This window comes from Oncorhynchus gorbuscha, linkage group LG13, assembly GCF_021184085.1.
Source record: "Oncorhynchus gorbuscha isolate QuinsamMale2020 ecotype Even-year linkage group LG13, OgorEven_v1.0, whole genome shotgun sequence".
Classification (NCBI taxonomy): Eukaryota; Metazoa; Chordata; class Actinopteri; order Salmoniformes; family Salmonidae; genus Oncorhynchus; species Oncorhynchus gorbuscha.
The window spans coordinates 80,943,825-80,971,742 of NC_060185.1; the positions used below are offsets into that span (position 1 = coordinate 80,943,825).

General features: G+C 38.9%; 1 protein-coding gene and 1 pseudogene across 3 annotated transcripts; one reads left to right on the forward strand and one right to left on the reverse strand.

Annotated features, from left to right (window-relative positions):
- The window catches only part of LOC123992371, a 50,421-nt pseudogene extending 22,710 nt beyond the window's left edge, over positions 1–27,711 (reverse strand).
- On the forward strand, positions 98–9,322 carry LOC123993583. 3 transcript variants are annotated; one of them, XM_046295901.1, is made up of 8 exons: positions 98–2,046; positions 2,217–2,323; positions 2,457–2,545; positions 6,685–7,043; positions 7,217–7,579; positions 7,762–7,878; positions 8,038–8,099; positions 8,761–9,322. In XM_046295901.1, the coding sequence occupies exons 4-8, from the start codon at positions 6,761–6,763 to the stop codon at positions 8,878–8,880; spliced, it is 945 nt and encodes a 314-aa protein (XP_046151857.1). In that variant the 5' UTR covers positions 98–2,046; positions 2,217–2,323; positions 2,457–2,545; positions 6,685–6,760; the 3' UTR covers positions 8,881–9,322. The 3 variants fall into 3 exon arrangements, with proteins under 3 accessions (XP_046151857.1, XP_046151858.1, XP_046151859.1); XM_046295902.1 differs by having other exon boundaries at positions 2,484–2,545; XM_046295903.1 differs by lacking the exons at positions 98–2,046; positions 2,217–2,323; positions 2,457–2,545 and adding an exon at positions 4,853–4,930.
- Positions 27,712–27,918: the final 207 nt, after the last annotated feature.

Below are 27,918 nucleotides of genomic sequence, written 5' to 3' on the forward strand. Positions count from 1 at the left end.
GCCATCCTCCCCTAAGCAGCATCCATTTTTCTTTTTCTTTTTTTTGGGGGGGGGGGGGGGACTATATGTTGTTCCATTTAGTGAATATATTATTCAATGCGTTTGTATGGGCTAATAGCAGAAAGGCCCAAAATAATTTTAGCAAATGGATCCTTGGCTTGGCACCTTCTTAAAAACATTCCATATAGCTTATTTCCATATATGTACTATAGTCATCTATAGTACAGAACAATAGTACATAACAATCTATACACATACACTGTGGATAATGGGACAGTTAGACAGTTCAAAAGAAACAATATATGAGATACCATAGTATAGAGTAACATGAAACTACGGTGGGGACCTTATGACATAACAGGCATGTCAGGTTCACAGAAGAAATGGGTCACGGGTTGGAACATTTTACAGGAAGTATTAAACACTATGTTCCAGCCAATGAGGTATGTTTTCAAGTTTGAATACTTGATCTTGGGTTCTCATTTAAGCACAGACCAAATCAACACCACCTCCCCAGAGGTTACATACCATGATGGTCAGATTAGGGGTTGCTGTGATTATTCTCAGTGCAGCGTGTAAGTACAATTTCATCACTGGTAGTATATCTAAAAAATTCTTGTTGGGGTGCCGTGCAATTCAAAATAGTTCAAGCTTCTTGAAGGATAGGATAAATAGACATTTCAAACGTTCAGCCAACACACATACCATCTAAAAAGAAATAATAACTTGAGTCAGTTGTCACGCCCTGATCTGTTTCTCCTGTTCTTGTGATTGTCTCCACCCCCTCCATGTGTCGCTTATTTTCCCCAGTGTATTTATCCCTGTGTTTCCTGTCACTCTGTGTCAGTTCGTCTTGTATGTTTAGCCAAGTCAACCACTGTGTTTTTCCCGTACTCCTTTTCTATTCTCTTTTTCTAGTTCTCCTGGTTTTGACCCTTGCCTGTTTCTGGACTCTGTACCCGCCTGCCTGACCTTTCTGCCTACCTTGACCACAAGCCTGTCTGCCACTCTGTACCTCCTGGACTCTGATCTGGTTTTGACCTTTGTGCCTGTCCACGACCATTCTCTTTCCTACCCATTTGGATGATTAAACACTGTACGACTCCAACCATCTGTCTCTTGTGTCTGCATCTGGGTCTCGGCTTGTATCTTGATGTCAGTGTTAATAAACAAAGTAAGAAAAATACATCATAAACATCTGGAATGATTTTCACATCTTGATTTTCGATTATTTGAAAAGTTCAGACTATTGTTCTGTTTTGTTTAGCATAAATACAGTATCCTTGTGTTTCTGTTTCCATTTGATTTAGATGTAGACCGTGTTAACCTGCTAAGTCCAGTGACCACTGTTCAACTTGGTGATCCTGTAACACTGCTATGTGTTTTCCCAGTAGAAAAATTCAGCGATGAGCAAATACACTGGTACAAGCGAACTGTGGGAGGAATTCCACAACTTGTCTCATCGATGAATAAATATTTAACAGAGCCTGTGTTTCACTCTGGATTTAATCATTCACACTCCAATGTAAAATTGGCTCAACCGATGTTTCGCCTTACTATCATGAAGATGATCCCAGAAGAAGAAGTAATGTACTATTGTGCAATTGGAAGAGAGATGACTGAAGTTTAGAGATGGCACATTTATGTTTTTAAAAAGTAAAATAATTGTACTTTCTATTTATTGGACAATTTGTTAAGTAAAAAGACAAAACAAATGCCTGCCACTTTTGTGATTTCTCAGCTAACAAAAAGACTGCAGTAAAATATGTTTATCTTATATTATCTGAACGTCTGAAAATTACTCTGTTCTGAGTATTTAGGGAACGGTCAGAGGTCTGACTCAACCAGCAGGAGTCATTTACACCTCTGGGAACAGGAGTGATGATTGTGAGAAGAGCCCTGAGACTCCATCTCCGACACAGAGTTGTGTCTACAGCCTATCCAAGAACAACCGCAGCCCTTCTGATGCTGGGACTTACTACTGTGCTGTGGCCACATGTGGAGAGATCCTGTTTGGTAACAGAACCAAACATATCACTATTAAAGGTACAAATTATTGTTAAATTGATAAAGCACCTTACACTTGAATATTAACGCAAACATGCAAGCTTATTTTAAAGGTACCATTATTTAGTTTAAATGGGTCAAAGCGAAATAAATGGTGTTATCACTTAACATAAAACATAAAAAGCATGTTAAATGTATTTTCATACCAGGAAACACAGTGGATCCCATTGTCCTCAGCTTGAGAGCAGCAGTGGCTGTGTGTGTGAGTGTCATTTTTATACCAACAACAAGAGTCAAACACGTGATCATTGTAAAGGTAAGTCATTTTAGAGATACATATATATTGGTTTGCGTCAAATGTGTTAACTATGTTCATTTAAAAGTAAAATATCACTTTATGTTCTGATTGAGCGCTTAATGTTATACTGTATATTTAATCTCAATTTTAGTGCTTGGATTTCTATCTGTTGATACAGCAAGTGTCTCTCAGCATATTCACCATGATGATAACCTCTCATCAGAGCAGTCAAGTGGTCAGGTATGTAACATCTGTATTATCCAGTGTGTGAAAACAAGAGGTACATTGACTGTTATTAGTGTATATGTGTATATTTGTGAATAAATCACTAAGTACAGCAGTAACCCATGAGATATTGCAGCAGTGTTGTGTCATAAAGAAAATATTTAAATATATTGTTAATTATAACCTGCAGCTATAATTTGGCTGGCTCAGTTGATCAAAGTCGTTGATAGTTTTATTTCAACGTATAGGTACATTTTAGATGTGGGTTTTTAAGATGTTAATGTTATTATTTGACATTTCTGTTATTATGCACAAGGGAGTTGTTATTTACTGTACTCTATTCCTTGGGTGCCAAACACAGATATGTTAAACTGCATTGCATTTCTCTGAGAGGAAAACTAATTGAGGAAGAAAGACAGACACTACAGGAGAGTGTGTATTCTGATGTCAGGTACTCAGGCTGGAAGTGAACTTTGTTTCAGTTACAGCAGGGACAAAATTATATTTTTCAGGCATCTCTATTTAGACAAAATGTTTTAACCTAAACTCATACAATCTCAGTACATTGCTCTTGGATGAACTTTTCCAATATTATAATACAATAGCCTAATAAAATTAGAACCATGAAACTTGACGAACTGACTTGTTGGAAGGTGGCATCCAATAACGGTGCCACTCTGAAAGTCACTGAGCTCTTCAGGAAGGCCATTCTACTGCCAATGTTTGTCTATGGAGGTTGCATGGCGGTGTGCTCGATATTATACCCCGGTCAGCAACGGGGTGTGGCTGAAATAGCCAAATCCACTCATTTGAAGGGGTGTCCACATACGTTCATAAATATAGTGTACATATTGGTAACATTGTGTAAAATGTTGAATGGAACCATAGTATATGGGGTTGATATGTGCAACATTATTTTTGTTCCATACATTTATCACACATCTAATTATAGCAATAAATAAATGTTAAAGTATTATTTTTATAATTTGATATCACTGAATATTTCCAGTATAGTGTCTTCAGTTTGTTATTGAAGTTTAAATGAAACAAATAGTTCATGATTCAGATCATAAGAATTCCCTCATGCTGCCAAACATACCCTCGTAAAACTGACTATCCTACCGATCCTTGACTTTGGCTATGTCATTTACAAAATAGCCTCCAACACTTTACTCAGCAAACTGGATGCAGTCTATCACAGTGCCATCTGTTTTGTCACCAAAGCCCCATATACTACCCACCACAGCAAACGGTATGCTCTGATTGGCTCACTACATATTCGTTGCCAAACTCACTGGCTCCAGGTCATCTCTAAGCCTATGCTAGGTAAAGCCCTAGCCTTATCTCAGCTCACGGGTCACCATAGCAACACACTACAGCTGGTATGTTTCACTGGTCACCCCCAAAGCCACCATTTCCTTTGGCCGACTTTCCTTCCAGTTCTTTACTGAATGGAATGGATAAGCAAAAAAAAAATCACTGAAACTAGAGTCTTCTGTCCCTCTAACTTTAAGCATCAGCTGTCAGAGCAGCTTGCCGATCACTGTACCTGTACACTGCCAATCTGTAAATGGCATACCCAACTACATCCCCATTTTGTTACTTATCTTCTTGCACTTTTGCACCCCAGTATCTCTACTTGCACATCGTCATCTGTACATCTATCACTCCAGTGTTAATGGTAAAATGTAATTATTTCAACACAAAAGCCTTTTTATTGCCTTTACCTCCCTACCCTTCTACACAGTACATTGATATTTATATTGTGTTATTGACTGTACGTTTGTTTACGTGTAACTGTGTTGTTTTTTGTCGCACTGCTTTGCTTTATCTTGGCCAGGTCATATTTGCAAATGAGAACTTGTTCTCAACTGGCCTAACTGGTTAAATAAAATTTAAAAAATGTTTAAATTAAAAAACTTTTATGGCATCAAATAAATTCATATTTTGTATATCTCTTAAACACAATAATGCAATATTATGAAGTTAATTTACATAGGAGATTATGCTAAGATCTTACTAAGGAGAGGCAAACTAAGATGAGTGGGCTTCTCCTCATATAGGTAGGCCAAGCAAACCATGCAAAAGGCATTATGATCAAAATGACATAAGTATGGTATCAGTTAGTAAGCCTAAAGCGTTCAGCCAACAGATTAAATTAAGAGAAGCATTATCGCTGGTCTTCTGATTACGCCAACTGTTTATTGGTTGGAAATGGAACAGGAAATGTTGAACTTTAGTTTTTTCCAACCAATCAGGTCATTCTTAGAATTCAAATCAGCCTACATGTATATGTCTGCTCTCACCAGTAACTTCATTTGGGGACTATAGACCAACTGTTGTTACAACACATCAAGATGATCAGAATCAACCTTGTTTGGATGTTAGTCAGTCAAATCTGTAAGTACCAGTTTAACCAACGGTCCCATACTGTACTGTCTTACTGGAGAGAAACATTTGAAACTGATCATATAATGATGTCTGATTGAAAAGTTATGTCTTCAGATTCGGTATGATGCAATTAAGATGGCAATATATTTGTGGGAAATTCAAGTGCAAATAATTAATGACAGTAATTGTAATTTATATCATATATATATATACATACACACACACACACACACATACAGCTGAAGTCTGAGGTTTACATACACCTTAGCTAATTACATTTAAACTCAGTTTTCACAATTTCTGATATTTAATCCAAGTAAAAATTCCTGTTTTAGGTCAGTTAGGATCATCATTTTATTTGAAGAATGTGAAATGTCAGAATAATATTAGAGTGATTTATTTCAGCTTGTATTTCTTTCATCACATTCCCAGTGGGTCAGAAGTTCACATACACTCAATTAGTATTTGGTAGCATTGTCTTTAAATTGTTTAACTTGTGTCAAATGTTTCGGGTAGCCTTCCACAAGCTTCCCACAATATGTTGGGTGAGTTTTGGCCCATTCCTCCTGACAAAGCTGGTGTAACTGAGTCAGGTTGGTAGGCCTCCTTGCTCGCATACACTTTTTCAGTTCTGAATGTTCTATAGGATTGAGGTCAGGGCTTTGTGATGGCCACTCCAATACCTTGACTTTGTTGTCCTTAAGCCGTTTTGCCACAACTTTGGAAGTATACTTGGGGTCATTGTCAATTTGTAAGACCTATTTGCAACCAAGCTTTAACTTCCTGACTGATGTCTTGAGATGTTGCTTCAATATATGCACATACTTTTCCTACCTCATGATGCCATCTATTTTGTGAAGTGCACCAATCCCTCCTGCAGCAAAGCACCCCCACAACATGATGCTGTCACCACCATGCTTCATGTTTGGGATGATGTTCTTCGGCTTGCAAGCCTCCCCTTTTTGCCTCCAAAAACAACGATGGACATTATAGCAAGACAGTTATATTTTTGTTTCATCAGACCAGGTGATATTTCTCCAAAAAGTAAGATATTTGTCCTCACCTGCAGTTGCAAACTGTAGTCTGGCTTTTTTACGGCGGTTTGGAGCAGCGGCTTCTTCCTTGCTGAGCGGCCTTTCAGGTTATGTCGATATAGGACTCATTTTACTGTGGATACAGATACTTTTGTACCCGTTTTCTCCAGCATCTTCTCAAGGTCCTTTGCTGTTGTTCTAGGGTTGATTTGCATTTTTTTCACCAAAGTACGTTCATCTTTATTTTGATTTTCCCATGATGTCTAGAAAAGAGACAATCAGTTTGAAGGTAGACCTTGAAATACATCCAGAGGTACACTTCCAACTGACTCCAACTGACTCAAATGATGTCAATTATGTGATCAGAAGCTTCTAAAGCCATGACATAATTTTCTGGAATTTTCCAAGCTGTTTAAGGCACAGTCAATTTAGTGTATGTAAACTTCTGACCCACTGGAATTGTGAAACAGTGAATTATGTGAAATAATCTGTCTGTAAACAATTGTTGGAAACATTACTTGTGTCATGCACAATGTAAATGTCTTAACCGACTTGTCAAAACTATAGTTTGTTAACAAGAAACTTGTGGGGTGATTGAAAAACTAGTTTTAATGACTTCAACCTAAGTGTATGTAAACTTCCAATTTCAACTTTGTATATATTTTTCTTCATTGTTTGATGGAATGGATAACATAGCTGACAAACTGATTTCGTTCTATTTTTGTGTAGTCTTGATTCACTCTGAAGAAGTTCCTCTACAAATTCCAGTGACCACAGCTCAGCTCGGAGAGTCTGTATCTCTTCCATGTTTTTCTCAGAGACAATTGATTATTTCCAATGGCTGTACTGGTACAAGCAAACTGCTGGTCAAATGCCCCAAGTTGTGGCAACTGTGGAAAAGAAAAAATCTGCACATTTTGTTCTAAATGGAGAGTTTAACAACATACGTTTCACAATGGAGGAAGTAAAAGTTGGATATCTTCTCATCATCAACAATATCAGCAGATCAGATGAAGCAGCATACTTCTGTGGAATAGGAACAATGTATGAGATGAAGTTTAGAAATGGAACATTTTTGTCTGTAAAAGGTAATTCATTTCAGAAATATTATTTATCTCAATGTTTATCACAAGTTTTGTTAAGTTATCCATAGTTATTGATGCTGTGTGTGTTTCATACATATGATTCTAAAAAGCCAAACTGCAATAAGTGTGTATTCACATGACACGTACATTTCTTCCATGAAAACAACATCAATTAGGTGTCAGTCAGAAGAGGTCACACTACCAGACTGTAGAACAACAGCCAGTGTTTGACCCAGTCCATCCAGGAGACTCTGTGACTCTACAGTGTACAGTACTCTCTGAGACCTGTGCAGGACTACACAGTGTGTACTGGTTCAGAGCTGGATCAGGAGAATCCCATCCAGGAGTAATTTACATCCCTGAAAACAGGAGTGATGAGTGTGAGAAGAGCCCTGAGACTCCCTATCCTACACAGAGCTGTGTCTACAGCCTCTCCAAGAACAACCTCAGTTTCTCTGATGCTGGGACTTACTACTGTGCTGTGGTCACATGCGGGGAGATCCTGTTTGGCGACGGAACCAAACTTAACACCATTAAAGGTACAACTTCTTGTTAAATTGAAAAAATACCTTACTCTTGAAAATATTTATACAAACATTCAAGTGTATTTTATAGATACCATTATTTAGTTTAAATGGGTCAAAGCAAAATAAATTGTGTTATCAACTATGCAAGCTTAACATCAATCAAAACAAGCTTGTTAAATCTATTTTTGTACAAGGAAGCACAGTGGATCCCTTTGTCCTCAGCTTGGGAGCAGCAGTGGCTGTGTGTGTGATTGTCATTTTTATTCTTTCTTGTAACAAAAACAAGAGACAAACATGTGATCATTGTAAAGGTAAGTCATTTTATACATCATTTACATTGTTTTGTGTCAAATGTGTTAGCTATGTTCATTTAAAAGTAAAATATGACTTTATGTTCTGATTGCGTGCTTAATGTTATACTGTATATTTAATCTCCATTTTCATGCTTGGGTTTCTATCTATTGATACAGCAAGTGTCTCTCAGCATATTCACCATGATGATAACCTCTCATCAGAGCAGTCAAGTGGTCAGGTATGTAACATTTGTTATCCAATGTGTGAAAACAAGAGTTACATTGCCTGTTACAGGAGTGTGTATATTAGTGTGTATGTGAACAATTTGTGAATAAATCACTAAGTACAGCAGAAACTCATGAGATATTGCGGCACTGTTGTTTGTCATAAAGAAAACCTGTATTTAAATGTTGTTAATTTGAACCTGCCTTATTTGGCCATCTCTCAGTTGATCCAAAAGTGGTTGATAGTTTTTTAAATTTGAGATGTTTGTCTTTAAAATGTTAAATTACTTTCATATTCACTAGCTTATTTATTGTCCAGAAATCTGTAGTGTAACTTCAAATATTATATTTAACAAGTCAACATGCTGAAAAAATATTTTTAGGTATTGGTCATGAAAACGTAAATACTTTAGAAATGTTTTGTTTTATTAAAACTTTAGTTTTGCATAGCCAAAGCCTGTCATTAACAAGTAGGAAAAAACATGACATTAAAATATGATCCACGTTAGATCTGTGTTGAATCACACTTGACAAAAAAGCTCAGGTCCAGGGCCCTGTAATATAAATTGAATCCTAGCCTCAGAATGCACATTTCCCTTGAACATATGATGTTATTATTTAGATTTTTCTGTTATTGTGTACAATATTTATTATTTACTGTACTCTATTCCTTAGGTGCCAAACACAGATTTGTTAAATTATGCTGCATTGCATTTCTCTGAGAAGAAAACTAAAAGAGGAAGAAAGAAGAGAGAGACACCACAGGAGAGTGTGTACTCTGATATCAGGTACTGAGACTGGGATTGAACTGTTTCAGATACAGCATAGACTAAATTATCTCAGTCAAGTGTCTCCATTTAGACAAAATGTAAGAGTTTTGGTTAAGAAAATCTCAGGACATTGCTCTTGTTTGAAATTTTACAAATGTAAGATACAATTTCCCATTACAATACCATACACAATGGAATTACAACCCTTTTTCTGCTCAAATAGTGTTCCACTTACTCTGAGCTAGCTGATGTCAACTGGTAGCAGGAGGGACTTCATCTTTAAATATCTATGTATATGTTGGTAACATTGAGCAAAACGTTGAATGGAACCTTATCGTATGGGGTTTATATGTGCTAAATAATTTTTGTTCCTTCATTATCACGCATCAAATTATAACTATAAATGAGTATTATCATTAGAATTAGTAGTATTATCATTAGAATTGTATATCACTGAATATTTCTAGAATAGTGTCTTTTGTTTGTTATTAATTTGACAAGAGGTCAAATTCTTACTGTCCGTCATCGTCAATTTATTGATTAAAACATTTTATTCATGATTCAAGTCATAAGAAGCATTTTTATACCATTTGGTAAATTCCTCTTTTTGTATAATATCTCTAAGGTAATCATTTCACTTTTTGAAGTCACTTTACATTGGAGATTATGCTAAGATCTTACTGAGGAGAGGCAAACTAGGATGGGTGGGTTACTCCTAAAAGAGGTTGACCTAGTAAACCATGCAAAAGGCATTATGGTCAAATAGAGATATATGACATAAGTATGGTATCAATTAGTAGGCCAAAAGCATTCAGCCAACAGATTACAGATTACAAGAGAAGCATTATAGAACTATAGTCCCAGATACATATCACCAGTCTTTTGATTACACTAACTGCTTATTGGTTGAGAATGGAACAGGAAATGTTTAACTTTTCCACTGTTTGGCAAAGGAATGGATATTGGTAGTGTCTGAATATTATATTGTAAGTTGTTATTTTCAAATCATGGTGGCTCATGTAGGAGAGTGCATTGTGGCACAGAGGCGACAGTCAGATTCAATTCAAGTTAATTCAATTCAATTCAAGTTAAGTTCAAGTTAATAGAAAATTACTCTTAAATAAAATACTGTAGCTTTTTGATATCACATGAGCTTGTTTTACACTTTGTTTCTAAACAATGTTATTGTAAACAAATACTGTATAACATCAAAAGGTGATGTCGTGACTTTACTTTCATTAATCTGATGACTGTTGAGCTAACATGGGCTAATGCGATTAGCATGACGTTATAACCTCTTCAACCTATGGGGTCGCTATTTCATTATTGGATAAAAAAACGTGCCCGTTTTAAGCCCAATATGTTGTCACAAAAAGATGCTCGACTATGCATATAATTGACAGCTTTGGAAAGAAAACACTCTGACGTTTCCAAAACTGCAAAGATATTGTCTGTGAGTGCCACAGAACCAATGCTACAGGCGAAACCAAGATGAAATTTCACACAGGAAGCCATATGACTGAGCCATAGTGAGCCATATTTTTGAGGCGCTGTGTTCCAATGTCTCCTTATATGGCTGTGAATGCGCAAGGAATGAGCCTACACTTTCTGTCGTTTCCCCAAGGTGTTTGCAGCATTGTGACGTATTTGTAGGCATATCATTGGAAAATTGACCATAAGAGACTACATTTACCAGGTGTCCGCTCGGTGTCCTCCCTCGAAACTATTGCGTAATCTCCAGGTGCGTGCATTTTTCCATTTTGAACAGAGGAGAAACCAAACTGCCACGAGTGACTTATCATCGAATCGATATGTGAAAAACACCTTGAGGATTGATTCTAAACAACGTTTGCCATGTTTCTGTCGATATTATGGAGTTAATTTGGAAAAAAGTTTGCGTTGTAATGACTGAATTTTCGGGGTTTTTTGGTAGCCAAACATGAAGCAGAAAACGGACCGATTTCTCCTGCACAAGTAATCTTTCAGGAAAAACTGAACATTTGCTATCTAACTGAGAGTCTCCTCATTGAAAACATCAGAAGTTCTTCAAAGGTAAATTATTTTATTTGAATGGTTTTCTGGTTTTTGTGACAATGTTGCCTGCTGAATGCTAAAGCTAAATGCTATACTAACTATCAATGCTGTTACACAAATGCTTGTTTTGCTATGGTTGAGAAGCATATTTTTGAAAATCTGAGATGACAGTGTTGTTAACAAAAGGCTAAGCTTGAGAGCTAGCACATTGATTTTATTTCATTTGCGATTTTCATGAATAGTTAACGTTGTGTTATGCTAATGAGCTTGCGGATAGATTTACACAATCCTGGATACAGGTTTTTTTCTTAGCTAAACGTACGCACAAAATGGAGCGATTTCTGCTAAACAAATAATCTTTCAGGAAAAACGGAACATTTGCTATCTAACTGAGAGTCTCCTCATTTAAAACATCAGAAGTTCTTCAAAGGTAAATTATTTTATTTGAATGGTTTTCTGGTTTTTGTGAAAATGTTGCCTGCTGAATGCTAAAGCTAAATGCTATGCTAACTATCAATGCTGTTACACAAATGCTTGTTTTGCTATGGTTGAGAAGCATATTTTTGAAAATCTGAGATGACAGTGTTGTTAACAAAAGGCTAAGCTTGAGAGCTAGCATATTTATTTCATTTCATTTGAGATTTTCATGAATAGTTAACGTTGCGTTATGGTAATGGGCTTGAGGCTGTAGTCACGATCCCGGATCCGGGATGACTCAACGCAAGAAGTTAAGTAACAAGTTGTAAGTAACAAGTAAGTGCTTCTTCCAAGAGGCTATAACACACTACTCCACCGGATCCTCGCCGCAAGCTCTGGACCTTGGCAAACGCCCCTGCCCCCAAGCTAGTACCGGTTAGCTGTGATCCAGGCGCATCTCCCGAATACAAAACTAAATTGCTACAACTACAATACCTCTTTTGCCATCTGGCTTGGGTCCTTAGTCGACACAGCGCCCCGCCGCACCACCAAGACAGGTCTGAATACGAATACTCCATCCGCTGTGCCTTCAAGCGGCCTCCGTCGGACGTCGGAGCAGACGCTTCTACTATCCCCGGGCTATTAACTTTAAACGCTGTGTCGGCCGCATGCTAGCGTAGTAGTGAATACTCTGTGGCTTCCCTGTTCCATCTATTGCTGCCCCCTGGACCCTGTGATCACTTGGCTACATAGCTGATGCCTGCTGGACTGTCCATTAATCACGGTAATCCATTCTGTTTATTTATTTTATTTATTAATTGATATATAAATGTATATATATTTTAATCTGTCGGCCCCAGCCGCAAACTCAGGCTCTGTGTGTAGTTAACTGACCCTCTCTGCCCATTCATCACCATTTTACCTGTTTTAGCTGATTAGCTGCTGTCTCACCCATTGTTGTCTTAGCTAGCTCTCCAAATCAACACCTGTGGTTACTTTATGCCTCGCTGTATGTCTCTCTCATATGTCAATATGCCTTGAATACTGTCGTTGAGGTTAGTTATCATTGTTTTAGTTTACAATGGAGCCCCTAGTTCCACTCATTATACCCCTGATACCTCCTTTGTCCCACCTCCCACACATGCGGTGACCTCACCCATTATAACCAGCTTATACAGAGATACAACCTCTCTTATCATCACTCAGTGCCTGGGCTTACCTCTGCTGTACCCGCACACCAGCATACCCCTGTCTGCACATTATGCCCTGAATCTATTCTACCATGCCCAGAAATCTGCTCCTTTTATTCTTTGTCTCCAATGCTCTAGGTGACCAGTTTTGATAGCCTTTAGCCGTACCCTCATCCTACTCCTACTCTGTTCCTCGGGTGATGTGGAGGTAAACCCAGGCCCTGCGTGTCCCCAGGCACCCTCATTTGTTGACTTCTGTGATCGAAAAAACTCTGGTTTCATGCATGTCAACATCAGAAGCCTCCTCCAAAAGTTTGTTTTACCCACTGGTTCCAGTTTATCTATAAGTCTATGCTAGGTAAAGCTCCGCCTTATCTCAGTTCACTGGTCACGATAACAACACCCATCCGTAGCACACGTTCCAGCAGGTATTTCTCACCCAAAGACAACACCTCATTTGGCCGCCTTTCCTTCCAGTTCTCTGCTGCCAGTGACTGGAACGAATTGCAAAAATCACTGAAGTTGGAGACTTTTATTTCCCTCACCATCTTTAAACATCAACTATCTGAGCAGCTAACCGATCGCTGCAGCTGCACATAGTCCATCTGTAAATAGCTCACCCAATCTACCTACCTCATCCCCATACTGTTTTTGTTTTATTTACTTTTCTGGTCTTTTGCACACCAGTATCTCTACTTGCACATAATCATCTGCTCATTTATCACTCCAGTGTTGATCTGCTAAATTGTAATTATTCGCTCCTATGGCCTATTTATTGCCTACCTCCTCATGCCTTTTGCACATACTATATATATATATATATATATATATATATATATATATATATATATATATATATATATATATAGACTTTCTTTTTTCTACTCTGTCATTGACTTGTTTACTGTGTTATTGGCTTGTTTATTGTTTACTCCATGTGTAACTCTGTGTTGTTGTCTGTGTCACACTGCTTTGCTTTATCTTGGCCAGGTCGCAGTTGCAAATGAGAACTTGTTCTCAACTAGCCTACCTGGTTAAATAAAGGTGAAATAAATAAAAAACAAGAACATTTCCCAGGACATAGACATATCTGATATGGACAGAAAGCTTAAATGTTTATTAATCTAACTGCACTGGCCAATTTATAGTAGCTATTACAGTGAAAGAATGCCACGCTATTGTTTTAGGAGAGTGTGCAGTTTTGAACATGAAATTAGGCACATTTGGGCAGTCTTGATAAAACATTTTGAACAGAAATGCAATGGTTCATTGGGTCAGTCTAAAACTTTGCACATACATTGGTGCCATCTAGTGGCCAAAATATAAATTGCACCTGGGCTGGAACCATACATTTTGGCCTTTTTTTCATTATATTATCTTTTTCCAGATCTAATGTGTTATATTCTCCTAAAGTCCAATCACATTTCCACAAAGTGTTTCCTTTTAAATGCTACCAAGAAAATGCAAATCCTGCTTCAGGGCCTGAGCTACAGGCAGTTAGATTTGGGTGTGTAATTTTGGCGGAAATTGAAGAAAAGGGGCGCATCCTTAGTTGTTACCTGATTAGATCAATCATGTAACAATTAACTTATGAGGATTTGGGGCACCACGGAAGAAGTTGTTTAAAGAGTTACCATCTCCCGAATTAAACTCTACAGTCGTGGCCAAAGGTTTTGAGAATGACACAAATATTTGCATATACTCCAAAATGTTACGAAGAGGGATCGGGTGAATTGCAATTAATTGCAAAGTCCCTCTTTGCCATGAAAATGAACTGAATCTCCAAAAAACATTTCCACTGCATTTCAGCCCTGCCACAAAAGGACCAGCTGACATCATGTCAGTGATCCTCTCGTTAACACAGGTGTGAGTGTTGACGAGGACAAGGCTGGAGATCACTCTGTCATGATGATTGAGTTTGAATAACAGACTGGAAGCTTCAAAAGGAGGGTGGTGCTTGGAATCATTGTTCTTCCTCTGTCAAGCATGGTTACCTGCATGGAAACACGTGCCGTCATCATTGCTTGGCACAACTGGGGCTTCACAGGCAGGGATATTGCTGCCAGTAAGATTGCACCTAAATAAACCATTTATCAGATCATCAAGAACTTCAAGGAGAGCGGTTCAATTGTTGTGAACAAGGCTTAGGGCGCCCAAGAAAGTCCAGCAAGTGCCAGGACTGTCTCCTAAAGTTTATTCCGCTCTGGGATCGGGGCACCACCAGTACAGAACTTGCTCAGGAATGGCATCAGGCAGTTAGGTGTGAGTGCATCTGCACTCACAGTGAGTCGAAGACTTTTGGAGGATGGCCTGGTGTCAAGAAGGGCAGCAAAGAAGCCACTTCTCTCCAGGAAAAACATCATGGACAGACTGATATTCTGCAAAAGGTACAGGGTTTGGACTGCTGAGGACTGGGGTAAAGTCATTTTCTCGGATGAATCCCCTTTCCGATTGTTTGGGGCAAAAAAGCTTGTCCGGAGAAGACAAGGTGAGCGCTACCATCAGTCCTGTGTCATGCCAACAGTAAAGCATCCTGAGACCATTCATGTGTGGGGTTGCTTCTCAGCCAAGGGAGTGGGCTCACTCACAATTTTGCCTAACAACACAGCCATGAATAAAGATAGGTACCAACACATCCTCCGAGAGCAACTTCTCCCATGAACAATGCCCTTTCCAGCATGACGGAGCACCTTGTCATAAGGCAAAAGTGATTACTAAGTGGCTCAGGGAACAAAACATCAATATTTTGGGTCCATGGCCAAGAAACTCCCCAGACCTTAATCCCATTGAGAACTTGTGGTCAATCGGGTGGACAAACAAAAACCCACAAATTCTGACAAACTCCAAGCATTGATTATGTAAGAATGGGCTACCATCGTCAGGATGTGGCCCAGAAGTTAATTGACGGCATGCCAGTGTGGATTACAGAGGTCTTGAGAAAGAAGGGTCAACACTGAAATATTGACTCTTTGCATCAACTTCATGTAGTTGTCAAGAAAAGCCTTTGACACTTAAGAAATGCTTGTAATTATACTTCAGTATTCCATAGTAACATCTGACAAAAATATCTAAAGACACTGAAGCAGCAGACTTTGTGAAAATTTATATTTGTGTCATTCTCAAAACTTTAGGCCACGACTGTATAAGGTCTTTACCTACAGTATAACATCCATAAAACAGTCAACTTATTAATCACAACCTCTTATCACATCATCATTCTGACGAGTCGTAACCTTCTTGGATCTGCAAAAACCACAGCCTTGCTCATAATTTTGTACTATACAGCATTAATTATTTATTTTCTAGCAAACTAAGTAATAACACAGAATAAACATACACCCTCGACATGAGACAACGGTCCCTAGTGGTCTGACAAAATGATGGCTTTTTGTCAAAAGAGGGAGGGGTAGAGAGAGAGAGGGAAAGAGACACTTATCGTTGACCATTTGGAAACTACCCTCACAGCAATCATAATACTTTACTCACAAACCATTTGGTGTAAGAAATCATGAATGCATTTACGTGTGAATGCCTTCGTTCACCGTTTATCTCTGTTGGCACCAAGTCTTCTTGGAAAGGGTTTGGTTGGGCCTTTCCATGGCCCACTTGTATATGCTCTGATTGTCCACCAGAGGTCACAATGTCCTTCTTAGTTGTCCGGTCTCCAATGGGGTGTTTCCTCAGAACAGTTACTTAGCTGTATTAGTGATTGTCTGAGAGGAGAGTTTTCTGCCGCCCTTGTGTTGGTATTCAAAGTTCCAAACCACTTTACACTCACAGCTGCAGACTGTCGACGTCCTGGTCTGATAGGTGAGGTTATCTTCTTCACGTGTTGAGGTTCAAAGTTTCAACCATATCAAAGTGTAGCTCTCCGACTCACGTTTCCTGGTCTATTAGTTGGTTTAATTTTCTTCCCATCGTTTTCAGGTGCAAAGTTCCAACCATTTCACTTGTAGCGACCGCTTCGTGCCTTTCTGGTCTAATGTTAATTTCATTACCAAGGCTTTTTATGCACTTTAGGTTAAATTTCTTCAACCCTATCCCTTACCTGTTCATCAACATAGGTGGCGGGTGGTCGCTTTGTTGTTTTTTCTAATCCTGGATTGCCCCATTAAAACTACATTATCAATATTTAATAGTTTCATTTGATATTATATACAGCAGGGCTGCCCAACCCTCCTCCTGGAGATCTACTGTCCTGTAAGTTTTCAGTCCAGCCTTAAATTAGCATATCTGATTCAGCTGGTTAAGGTCTTGTTTAGCAGCAAATTAGTAGAATCAGGTGTGTTAAAATAGAGTTGGAATGAAAACCCAGAGGAAGGTAGATTTCCAGGAAGAGGGTTGGGCAGCCCTGATATAAAGCAACAGTGCCGGCACATCCTGTTCTCATTGCACTGGGAGTAACATCAGTTTGTGTTTCTGTGATCATTATCATCTGCAACAGAAATACAAAGTTAGAATGTGAACAATGTAAAGGTGAGCTCTATAATATTGCCAATTGTTGGGCACCAAATTTCTAATTCATGTGGTGTATATGAATACATTTATAGTCCATCATCTTGTATCTATGCGAGATCTGCTTCATTTGACTTTTGTTATTTTAATCCATGTAAACAGTGTGTGCCTCTCAGAGAATCAGGTGTGACTCCACTAGAGAACAGTCAAGTGGTCCGTTAAGTACAGCTAATACAACTGTCAACCCTGGCACGTGGTTCAACTTATTTGCGCAAGTATTCAGACCCTTTGCTTTGAGACTCAAAACTGAGCTCAGGTGCATCCTGTTTTCATTGATCATCCTTGAGATGATTTTACAATTTGATTGGAGTCCACCTTTGGTCAATTCAATTGATTGGACATGATTTCAAAAAGGCACACACCTGTCTATATAAGATCCCACAGTTTACAGTGCATGACAGAGCAAAAACAAATCCAGGAGGTCGAAGGAATTATCCCTAGAGCTCCTAGACAGGATTGTGTCGAGGCACAGATCTGGGGAAGGGTACCAAAACATTTCTGAAGCATTGAATGTCCCCAAGAACACAGTGGCATCTATCCTTCTTAAATGGAAGAAGTTTGGAACCACCAGGACTCTTCCTAGAGCTGGCCGCTCGGCCAAACTGAACAATCGGGGGAGAAGGGCCTTGGTCAGGGAGCTGACCAAGAACCTGATGGTCAATCTGACAGAGCTCTAGAGTTCCTCTGTGGAGATGGGAGAACCTTCCAAAATGACAACCATCTCTGCAGCACTCTCACAATCAGGCCTTTTAAGGTAGAGTTGCCTGACAGAAGCCATTCCTCTGTAAAAGGCACATGACAGCCCGCTTGGAGTTTGCCAAATGCACCTAAAGGCTCTCAGACCATATGAAGCAACATTCGTTGGTCTGATCAAACCAATACTGAACTCTTTGGCCTGAATGCCAAGCGTCACGTCTGGAGTAAACCTGGCACCATCCCTACGGTGAAGCATGGTGGTGGCAGCATCACAGGGTTCAATTCTTGGACCGACTCTCTTTCTCTGTATACATCAATGAGGTCGCTCTTGCTGCTGGTGAGTCCCTGATCCACCTCTACGCAGACGACACCATTCTGTATACTTCCGGCCCTTCTTTGGACACTGTGTTAACAACCCTCCAGGCAAGCTTCAATGCCATACAACTCTCCTTCCGTGGCCTTCAATTGCTCTTAAATACAAGTAAAACTAAATCCATGCTCTTCAACCGATCGCTACCTGCACCTACCCGCCTGTCCAACATCACTACTCTGGACGGCTCTGACTTAGAATACGTGGACAACTACAAATACTTAGGTGTCTGGTTAGACTGTAAACTCTCCTTCCAGACCCATATCAAACATCTCCAATCCAAAGTTAAATCTAGAATTGGCTTTCTATTTCGCAACAAAGCATCCTTCACTCATGCTGCCAAACATACCCTTGTAAAACTGACCATCCTACCAATCCTCGACTTTGGCGATGTCATTTACAAAATAGCCTCCAATACCCTACTCAACAAATTGGATGCAGTCTATCACAGTGCAATCCGTTTTGTCACCAAAGCCCCATATACTACCCACCATTGCGACCTGTACGCTCTCGTTGGCTGGCCCTCGCTTCATACTCGTCGCCAAACCCACTGGCTCCATGTCATCTACAAGACCCTGCTAGGTAAAGTCCCCCTTATCTCAGCTCGCTGGTCACCATAGCATCTCCCACCTGTAGCACACGCTCCAGCAGGTATATCTCTCTGGTCACCCCCAAAACCAATTCTTTCTTTGGCCGCCTCTCCTTCCAGTTCTCTGCTGCCAGTGACTGGAACGAACTGCAAAAATCTCTGAAACTGGAAACACTTATCTCCCTCACTAGCTTTAAGCACCAACTGTCAGAGCATCTTACAGATTACTGCACCTGTACATAGCCCACCTATAATTTAGCCCAAACAACTACCTCTTTCCCAACTGTATTTAATTTATTTATTTATTTTGCTCCTTTGCACCCCATTATTTTTATGTCTACTTTGCACATTCTTCCATTGCAAAACTACCATTCCAGTGTTTTACTTGCTATATTGTATTTACTTTGCCACCATGGCCTTTTTTGCCTTTACCTCCCTTCTCACCTCATTTGCTCACATTGTATATAGACTTGTTTATACTGTATTATTGACTGTATGTTTGTTTTACTCCATGTGTAACTCTGTGTCGTTGTATCTGTCGAACTGCTTTGCTTTATCTTGGCCAGGTCGCAATTGTAAATGAGAACTTGTTCTCAACTTGCCTACCTGGTTAAATAAAGGTGAAATAAATAAATAAATAAAAAAATGCTGTGGGGATGTTTTTCAGTGGCAGTGACTGGGAGACTAGTCAGGATCGAGGGAAAGATGAACAGAGCAAAGTAGAGATTGATCCTTGATTAAAACCTGCTCTAGAGCCCTCAGGACCTCAGACTGGGTTATCTTCCACCAGGACAATGACCCTTAGCAGACAGCCAAGACAATGCAGGAGTGGCTTTAGGACAAGTCTCTGAATGGCCCAGCCAGAATCCGGACTTGAACCAGATCAAAAATGTCTGGATCGACCTGAAAATAGCTGTGCAGCAACACTTCTCATCTAACCTGACAGAGGTTGGGAGGATCTTTATAGAATAATGGGAGAAACTACCCAAATACAGGTGTGACAAGGTTGTAGCGTTGTACCAAGAAGACTCGAGGCATTAATCGCTGCTTCAACAAAGTACTGAGTGAAAGGTTTGAATATTTATGTAAATTTGATATTTCTGATTTATTTTTAAAACATTTGCAAAAATTTCTGAATCTGTTTTTGCTTTTTCGTTATGGGGTATTGTGTGTTGATTGGGTTTGGCGACGAGTATTGATGAGGGGAAAACTGTTTTTATCCATTTCAGAATAAGACTGTAACGTAACAAAATGCGGAAAAAGTCAAGGGGTCTGAATACTTTCCGAATGCAGAATAAGCCTAATCATGGACTAAATAGCTCTTCCTGTCATGTCTACTGTCTTCGACGTCACCGGTATACATAACAACGGTCGTGTGATCCATTATTACGCACACCTGGCATCAATCATTAAGCGCACCTGTACGTCTATCATGAGGCACACCATTACCCCTCCTATACCTGGCACTCCCTTATGATCCTTCCCCAGTCAGTATTGTTCATGCGTAGATGCTACTGTTATGCTTCGTTCCATGTTTGTTTTATTAAACGTTTCACCTGCCTCTCGACTCACAGCGTTTTCGTTACATATTCAATGTAACATCTCTATTGGGAATGTTTTAATCGTGGTCTATGTTTAATCTGAGTCTGGGATATATTGCATCATTAAGCAATATCTTGCTGCAATGTAGGCCAACAAATTAGTGCACTCCATAAATCCTTAGATTACATACAGTACATGGGTGAAAACGAGGTAAAAACGTTCAACAGGAAGGGATGCATTACTTTCCCCTAACCAATCAAGTCATTCTTAGCTTTTAAACAGCCCACATTGTTTTTAATTTTGTCATTCATAGTAACAAAGAAAAACAGTTGTTAAAGCTACAATCAGTCCATATCAAGATGATCAGAATCTGCCTTCTTTGGGGACTTCTCTCTCAAGTGTGTAAGTGCATGTCCTTATCTCACATAGTACTTTACTGAAAAGTAGAATTTAAAATAATAAAATAATAAGACTATCATATTGGAAAGTCATATCTAAAGATAATGAAATATATTCAGTTTGGACAGCAATGTGACCGATATATCTTCAGACATTTTAAATTGCAGTAGTTTGATGACTTAATTAAGAAAACACTGTTATGCTAAGGTTGAACAATTTCCATTTAAAATTGACATCTGATTACATTCACATTTTGGCAGACCTGATTCAGACTGAAGATGCTCCTCAACCAATACCAGTGACTACTCGTCTATTTGGAGACAATGTATCTTTGCCATGTCCTAAAGCAGAATCTGAACAATTCCTGTACTGGTACAGACAAACTGTTGGCCGACTGCCCCATCTTGTCGCATCTGTAAACTATGCATCAGAACCTGTACACATACTTTTGTGGAATGGGGACAATATTTTTTGGGCAGTGAAGGGTAATTTAATTTGAACTGTATTTCAATGTTCACCAAGTGTTTTTGTGTATTGTTATACACACAGTAGATGTTCAGAAAAAGTATTAACCATCTTGCTGCAGTATGCATAGAAAGTGGATATTAATTCTATGACCTTTCCACTTTACAAGCTTCTGAATAATTATGTTCTCAATACAATGACACAATATAGGACACAATCCCCCTACATTGGTGTAGCAACCAGTTTCTGATCCAGTCCATCCAGGACACACAGTGTACAGTACTCTCTGAGACCTGTACAGGAGAACACAGTGTGTACTGGTTCAGAGCCGGATCAGGAGAATCCCATCCAGGAGTCATTTACACCCCTGGGAACAGGAGAGATGAGTGTAAGAAGAGCCCTGAGACTCCCTCTCCTACAAAGAGTTGTCCACAGCCTCTCCAACAACAACCTCAGTCTCTGATGCTGGGACTTGCTACCATGTTGTGGCCACGTGGGGAGATCCTGTTTGGCAACAAAACTAACCTAACTATTGGTAGGTAATGAATATTATGTGTTAGTGTCGAAACTATAGAAGAAGGTTGAATAATATTTAAGTGGTGCATATACAACAATAAGAACATCTTCCTAATATTGACCCTACAAGGTGTCGGAAGCGTTCCACAGGCATGCTGGCACATGTTGACTCCAATGCTTCCCACAGTTGTGTCATGTTGGCTGGATGTCCTTTGGGTGGTGGACCATTCTTGATAAACACGTGAAACTGTTGAGCGTGAAAACCCAGCAGAGTTGCAGTTCTTGACACACTCAAACCGGTGTGCCTGGCACCTACTACCATAACCCACACAATCCAATTGTCTCAAAGCTTAAAACTTATTCAGTAACCTGTCTCATCCCCTTCAAAAACACTGTTTGAAGTGGATTTAACAAGTGACATCAATAAGGGATCATACATTTCACCTGGTTAGTCTGTCATGGAAAGAGCAGGTGTTCATAAGGTTTCGCAAAGTCAGTGTTCAGCACAGTGGTTGAGGTCAATGTGGCTTTTGCTTTAACAATATTCTCATCATTGACCTAAAATTAATGTTAATCTGTAAATTAATAGATGCTGTGAACAAAATACAACCTGCTGATAACGTATTTAAAGAAATACAAACTTAATTTTTTAACAAATCTCTCATTCAAAATGTGTAAATGTGTAAAGCAATTTTCATTCCAAAATAATCTCAAAACTTTATAATATCCACTGTTGACTATACTGTACACTGATGATAATATACAATTCAAATGAAATTACCATTATTAGCCAAACAGGTTCCATTTCGATAATCCATTTGAGACTTTGTTTCCACAGCACAGTAGTAGTTTGCCTCATCTGATGTGCTGAATATTGCTGATAACGAGTTGAGAGACATCTTCAGCTTTGATCACTTTAAAACATGGGTTGTTAAACTTTCCAAAAAAGAACAGCTTTTAAAGAATCAGTAATAGCTGCCACAACATGGGGCATTTGACCAATAGTTTGCTTGTACCAGTAGAGGACTTGAAAATGTTTGTTATCAGCGAATAGGCATGATAGAGGTATGGAGTCTCCGAGCTGAACAGTGGTTCGTGGAACTGGCTGATGAACTTCTTCATTTTGAAAAGTTATTTGCAAAGTTAGAATGCTTTGCAAATACATTAACTTTGCCAATTCAGACATCAATTTGTGGAATAATTGCTAAAGTGGTCAGAGCTATCTGGGAATGGGCTAAGACAAAGCCTAACCAATGTCCTAAAACCATACTGATATGGTGATGTTTCCTGTCACAGCTGTCAAAACTACTTTGATATAGCTACAGTATTCCATCCTCTTTCTGCACTACTGCACTACTTTCCAATAGTCTAAGACGTAGATTACACATTCAGTTTTAAATTCTGCAGTTCAGTAAGACAATTGGTTAGGCATGCACTTACAAAGTTGAGTGAGAAGTACCAAAATAAAACTGGTTCTGATCATCTTGCTACATTCTTCCCTTAACCATGAAACATGTAATGACTGATGTGACAAAAGGAGAACTATTAATTTTGCTTGGTGCAATGTAAGAATGACCTGATTGGTTGTGCAACACTTCCTGTTGATGGTTTTCTACCAACAAGGGTCTGGACATGGTATCACTTTAAATTATACTTTAACTATAGTGTGATTTTTTTTTTTTGGCCTTCTGTATTGATCATTGATGACAATTGTAAATGTTGATTTTTGAACCAGTCAACTGATTTTGAACCAGTCACAACCCGTCTAATTGATCAGTGGTGGAAAAAGTACTCAATTGTCATACTTGAGTAAAAGTACTCAAATGTCATACTTGAGTAAAAGTACTCAATTGTCATACTTGAGTAAAAGTAATGATACCTTAATAACAAACTACTCAAGTAAAAGTGGAAGTCACCCAATAAAATACTACTTGAGTAAAAGTCTAAAAGTTTTTGGTTTTAAATATACAGTACTTACAGCCATTAATCTGATTATTTTATATTATTATATATCACCTTTATTTAACCAAGTAGGTCAGTTGAGAACAAGTTCTCATTTACAACTGCGACCTGGCCAAGATAAATCAAAGCAGTGTGACAAAAACCAACAAAACAGAGTTACACATGGGATAAACAAAAGTACAGTCAATAACACAATAGAACAATCTATATACAGTCTGTGCAAATGAAGTAAGGAAGTAACAAGGTCAATAGTGTAACGGCGTTCATCTGTCGAAAGAGAGTCGGACCAAAATGCGGCGTGGTGTTTACTCATGTTCTTTAATAACGAAAAGACGATACATGAAATAACTATATATAAATACAAAAACAACAAACGGAACGTGAAAACCTATACAGCCTGTCTGGTGAACACTAACACAGAGACAGGAACAATCACCCACGAAATACACAGTGAAACCCCGGCTACCTAAATATGGTTCCCAATCAGAGACGACGAGAATCACCTGACTCTGATTGAGAACCGCCTCAGGCAGCCAAACCTATGCTACACCCCTACTCAGCCGCAATCCCAATGCCTACAAAACCCCAATACGAAACACAACATTTAAACCCATGTCACACCCTGGCCTGACCAAATATATAACGAAAACACAAAATACTATGACCAAGGCGTGACAAATAGTAGCGAAGTAATTACATTTTAGCAAATTAACTCAGGAGTGAACGATGTGCAGATGATGTGCCAGTAGAAATACTGGTGTGCAAAAAAAGTAAATAAAGACAGTATGGGGATGAGGTATGTAGTTGGATAGGCTATTTACAGATGGGCTGTGTACAGCTGCAGCGATCGGTAAACTGCTTAGATAGCTGATACTTAAAGTTAGTGAGGGAGATTTAAGTCTTTGTTGTGAAATAGGAAGCTGATTCCAGATTTCATATGAGCCTGGAAGGATAGTTTACAGTCGAGCCAGACATCTGGGTATTTGTAGTTGTCCACATATTCTAAGTCAGAATCGTCCAGAGTAGTGATGCTAGTCGGGCGGGCGGGTACGGGTAATGACATGCATTTAGTTTTACTAGCGTTTAAGAGCAGTTAGAGGCCACGGAAGGAGTGTTTTATGGCATTGAAGCTCGTTTGGAGGTTTGTTAACCTCTCTAGGGTATGTGGGACACTAGCATCCCATCTGGCCAACATGCAGTGAGGTCGTAGAGCGCCAAATTCAATTACAGAAATGCTCATTATAAAAATTAATAAAACCAAACATATTTTACATAGGTTTAAAGATTAACTTCTTGTTAAACCAACAACAGTGTCATATTTATAAAATGCTTTTTGGCGAAAGCATACCTAGCCCAGAACATACCTAGCCCAGAACATGCCTAGCCCAGAACATAGCCCAATTGACAAATTATTACAAACAGTAACCAGCCAAGCAGAAGCCTTCCAAAACTCAGAAATAGAGATAAAATTAACCCCTTACCTTTGATCGTCATATGGTGGCAATCAGAAGACATTCATTTACTCAATAAATGTTCCTTTTATTCGATGAAGTCTCTTTATATCCAAAAACCTTAGTTTTGTTAGCGCGTTTTCTTCAGTAATCCACAGGCTCAAACTCAGTCAAGAAAATTAGACAAAAATCCAAATTGTATCCGTAAAGTTCACAGAAACATGTCAAACGATGTTTATATTCAATCCTCAGGTTGTTTTCTAGCCTAAATGATCTATAATATTTCAACCGGACAATAACGTTGTCAATATAAAAGGTAAACAAGAAATGCACATGCGCCTGAAAAAACTCTGCGTCATGTTAGGGTCCACTCATTCAGACTGGTCTTACTCCCTCATTTATAAGAATACAAGCCTGAAATGATTTCTAAAGACTGTTGACATCTAGTGGAAGACATATGAACTGGAAATGGAGTCCTATGTCAATGGATACTGTAATGGCATTGAATAGAAAACTACAAAACCCCCCAAAAACTATTTCCTGGATTTTTCTCAGGTTTTCGCCTTCTAAATCAGTTCTGGTATGCTCATGGACACTATATTAACGGTTTTGGAAACTTTAGAGTGTTTTTTATCCAAATCTACCAGTGATATGCATATCATATCTTCTGGGTCCGAGGAGCAGGCCATTTAATTTGGGCATGGAAAATTCCGAATGCTGCCCCCTACCCTAGAGAGGTTAACAAAGAAGGGGTAGAGGTATACAGAATGGTGTTGTCTGCGTAGAGGTGGATCAAGGAATCACCCGCAGCAAGAGCGACATCATTGATATATACAGAGAAAAGAGTCGGCCCGAGAATTTAACAGTGTGGTACCCCTATAGAGAGCCTGAGGTTCGGACAACAGGTCCCCCGATTTGACACACTGAACTCTATCTAAGAAGCAGTTGGTGAAACAGGTGAGGCAATCATTTGAAAAACCAAGGCTAAAATCTAAAACATATGTACATATAAACCAAATGCTTCTCAGAAAAAAATAATTATAATCACAATTGACTTACCATTACAACAGTCACAGATCTTTATATTCTTCCTTGTGTACATGAGGTAGATTATCAGAACGATACACGTTAACAATGCTTCCCCGAGGATGAATATTACTGAAACAGCACATTCCTTCGGGGGTTTTCTGTTAACTTCTTGGATATAGGGGGCACTATTTTAATTTTTGGATGAAAAACATTCCCGTTTTAAACAAGATATTTTGTCAAGAAAGGATGCTCGACTATGCATATAATTGTCAGCTTTGGAGAGAATACACTCTGACGTTTCCAAAACTGCAAAGATATTATCTGTGAGTGTCACAGAACTGATGTTACAGAAAAAACCCAGATAAAAATCCAATCAGGAAGTGCCGCATTTTTTAAAATCGCCTCATGCCAATGACTCCTTATGGCTGTGAAGGAGCTAGGAGTCAGCTTACGTTTTCCACGTTTTCCCCAGTATCTGCAGCATTGTGACGTATTTGTAGGCATATCATTGGAAGATTGACCATAAGAGACTACATCTACCAGGTGGTCGCTTGGTGTACTCCGTCACAATTATTGCGTAATCTCCAGCTGCAGTATTTTTCTGTTTGCTTCTGATGAGAAGCTAACTGCCACCACTGATAGATTATCGAATAGATATGTGAAAAACACCTTGAGGGTTGATTCTAAACAACGTTTGCCATGTTTCTGTCGATATTATGGAGCTAATTTGTAAAAAAGTTTGGCGTTGTAAGTGACTGCATTTTCTGGTCTTTTTCTTAGCCAAACGGAGCTATGTCATCTACACAAATAATATTTTTGGAAAAAATGAACATTTGCTATCTAACTAAGAGTCTCGTCATTGAAAACATCTGAAGTTCTTAATATATATGCCTTTTCTTCAAAGGTAAATTATTTTATTTGAATGCTTTTCTTGTTTTTGTGAAAATGTTGCCTGCTGAATGCTAGGCTTAATGCTATGCTAGGCTATCAATATTCTTACACAAATGCTTGTGTAGCTTTGGTTGAAAAGCATATTTAGAAAATCTGAGATGACAGTGTTGTTAACAAAAGGCTAAGCTTGTGTTTGAATATATTTATTTCATATCATTTTGCGATTTTCACGAATAGGAAACTTTGCGTTATGGTAATGAGCTTGAGGCTATGATTACGCTCCCGGATACGGGATTGCTCGACGCTAGAGGTTAACAAGGAAGACCAGAAAGCAGTCAGAAGTAAATTCCATCTTCATATTGAATGCAAAATCCTCAATACTGAAAATCTAGTGTTCTTCACAATAATTTCATAATGTCCTCTATATCAAGAGAGTGAATGACTGTTAAAGAGGACCAAACACAGAAGTTTAAAAATAAATATGTATCATTTATACTTCATCACCTTCCATTTCCCAACAGGATCTCCCCACATGTGGCTACAGCACAGTAGTAAGTCCAAGCATCAGAGTCTCAGGGCTCTTCTCACACTCATCACTCCTGTTCCCAGGGGTGTAAATGACTCCTGGATGGGAGTCTCCTGATCCAGCTCTGAACCAGTACACGCTGTGTTCTCCTGTAGAGGTCTCAGAGAGTACTGTACACTGTAGAGTCACAGAGTCTCCTGAATGGACTGGGTCAGACTCTGCCTGTTGCTCCACAGTCTTGGAGTTGGACTGTAAGCCTACCATATACATTTGTTTTTCATTTATCCCAAATGTAACACTATTTCAACCCAATATCTTCCTATCAACAATGTTTTTTGTGAAGTGGGAAAAAAGCAATAAAGTAAAAACATTTGAATTATTGTTATTATAGACAGGACCCAAGGGTATTACCACATGCTTATTAAGAAAACTTAAAGAACACCAGTTGAAGTCATAAAATCAAATTAGTTA

Coding starts and splice junctions, on each gene's coding strand:
- LOC123993583 (XM_046295901.1), top strand. CDS start 6,761: ATGTTTTTCTCAGAGACAATTGATTATTTCCAATGGCTGTACTGGTAC. Junction 7,879..8,037: donor AACATGTGATCATTGTAAAG/GTAAGTCATTTT, acceptor CTATTGATACAG/CAAGTGTCTCTCAGCATATT. Junction 8,100..8,760: donor CAGAGCAGTCAAGTGGTCAG/GTATGTAACATT, acceptor TCTATTCCTTAG/GTGCCAAACACAGATTTGTT.